This window comes from Octodon degus, unplaced genomic scaffold, assembly GCF_000260255.1.
Source record: "Octodon degus isolate 3935 unplaced genomic scaffold, OctDeg1.0 scaffold00027, whole genome shotgun sequence".
NCBI classification, from domain to species: Eukaryota; Metazoa; Chordata; class Mammalia; order Rodentia; family Octodontidae; genus Octodon; species Octodon degus.
Window position 1 is genome coordinate 17,143,804 of NW_004524603.1, and position 1,332 is coordinate 17,145,135.

At 44.9% G+C, this 1,332-nt stretch overlaps 1 protein-coding gene across 4 annotated transcripts in view; it reads left to right on the forward strand.

Moving 5' to 3' along the window:
- The window catches only part of Atp6v0a4 (ATPase H+ transporting V0 subunit a4), a 113,613-nt gene that overhangs the window by 108,214 nt on the left and 4,067 nt on the right, over positions 1 to 1,332 (forward strand). For all 4 annotated transcript variants that reach the window (XM_023712863.1, XM_023712864.1, XM_004629050.2 and 1 more), the window contains one exon: positions 376 to 493. In XM_023712863.1, coding sequence (XP_023568631.1) covers positions 376 to 493 — 118 coding nt within the window. The remainder of the gene's footprint in view (positions 1 to 375; positions 494 to 1,332) is intronic.

Consider the following 1,332-nt stretch of genomic DNA (forward strand, 5'->3'; position numbering starts at 1 on the left):
AAAAAAAAAAGAAGCTAGAAACACGAAAGACCTGATATCACCACGCAAGTTCTGTACGTGTGTTGAAATTTCACACCGTCTCCCACAAATATGCACAATTATTACATGTTAAGCAAAGATTGAGAAAGGAAAGAAATGGATTTTGATGTTCTCAATATGAAAAGTAGAGCAGTGCTTTGAAAACTAATTCACAACAAGGCCTGCGAATGGAAATGGAGTTCCCAGGTCATGCTCTGCTTTAGAGGTAACAAATACAGTAAAGAGAAAGAAAAGAAGGAAGGAAGAAAGAAAGGAAGGAAGGGAGGGAGGGAAGAAGGAAGGGAGAGGGGAAAAAGGAAGTACTTGATGAAACAAAATTAAAATGTTCCCTTTCAGTTCAACTTCGGAGACGTCTTTGTCCACCAGGCCATCCACACCATCGAGTACTGCCTGGGCTGCATCTCCAACACGGCCTCCTACCTGCGGCTCTGGGCGCTCAGCCTGGCACATGCCCGTGAGTGGCCCATCTCCCGAGGAGCCCTGTGGGGCCCTTCCAAAGCCTCATCTGCCTCTCAGCACTTCCCCCAGGGCCTAGGGTAGACGTTAGGGCTTTAATATCTGAATCTGAGTCGGAACACAACTCAGCCAGCAACAAGTCCCACGGCTGTGTTCCTTTGGACTTGTGCTTTCCTGTGGGTGTCAGTCACGGTACTTGGAGTTAGTCATTGTGTGCTGTCAGCTGGGGCTTGCTTGTCATTGGTGAGTAACATGCTACCTTGTGTGAGGTGTGGTCAAAAAATAAGGTGCATGTTCAAATTTTAAGAATCTATTACAATCAAAGTGATAGTGTCATTAACCCCCCTCCCAATAATTCCCCTTACTTCAAGCACCTGTATCCCCTCGTGCCTGCCACTTTCCAGAGCAGTGCTGGACTCCTCTTTTCTGAGTATCTTCAGTTGTACTGCTGTGGCTGTCTCCATGTCAGCTCAAAGCATTTGCTTTTCGTGGTCATTTTGCCTTTGGGGAAGAGCCAGATTTTGCAGTGCCAAATGATGTAAAAAGATGGATGCGGACGCCCAGCGGGGTCCTGATGAGCCTGCCTTTCTCTTGCGTGGCTCTCCACAGCAGCATTCGCCACAGTTTTAATCACACATCATAAAGACATGAAAGAGCGCTCCCAGAAGTTCTTCAGAAAGTGGCAAGCATGATCAGATAAGTATGTTCAAAGGGAGAAGGATCAGTGGCAACACATTTTTTTACTATAGTGAAATTTTTTAATATTTATTTTTTTATTGAGAAATAAATATGAATGAGACAGTTTCACAGCTAATTAATAGGACAGTTTTGATAGTC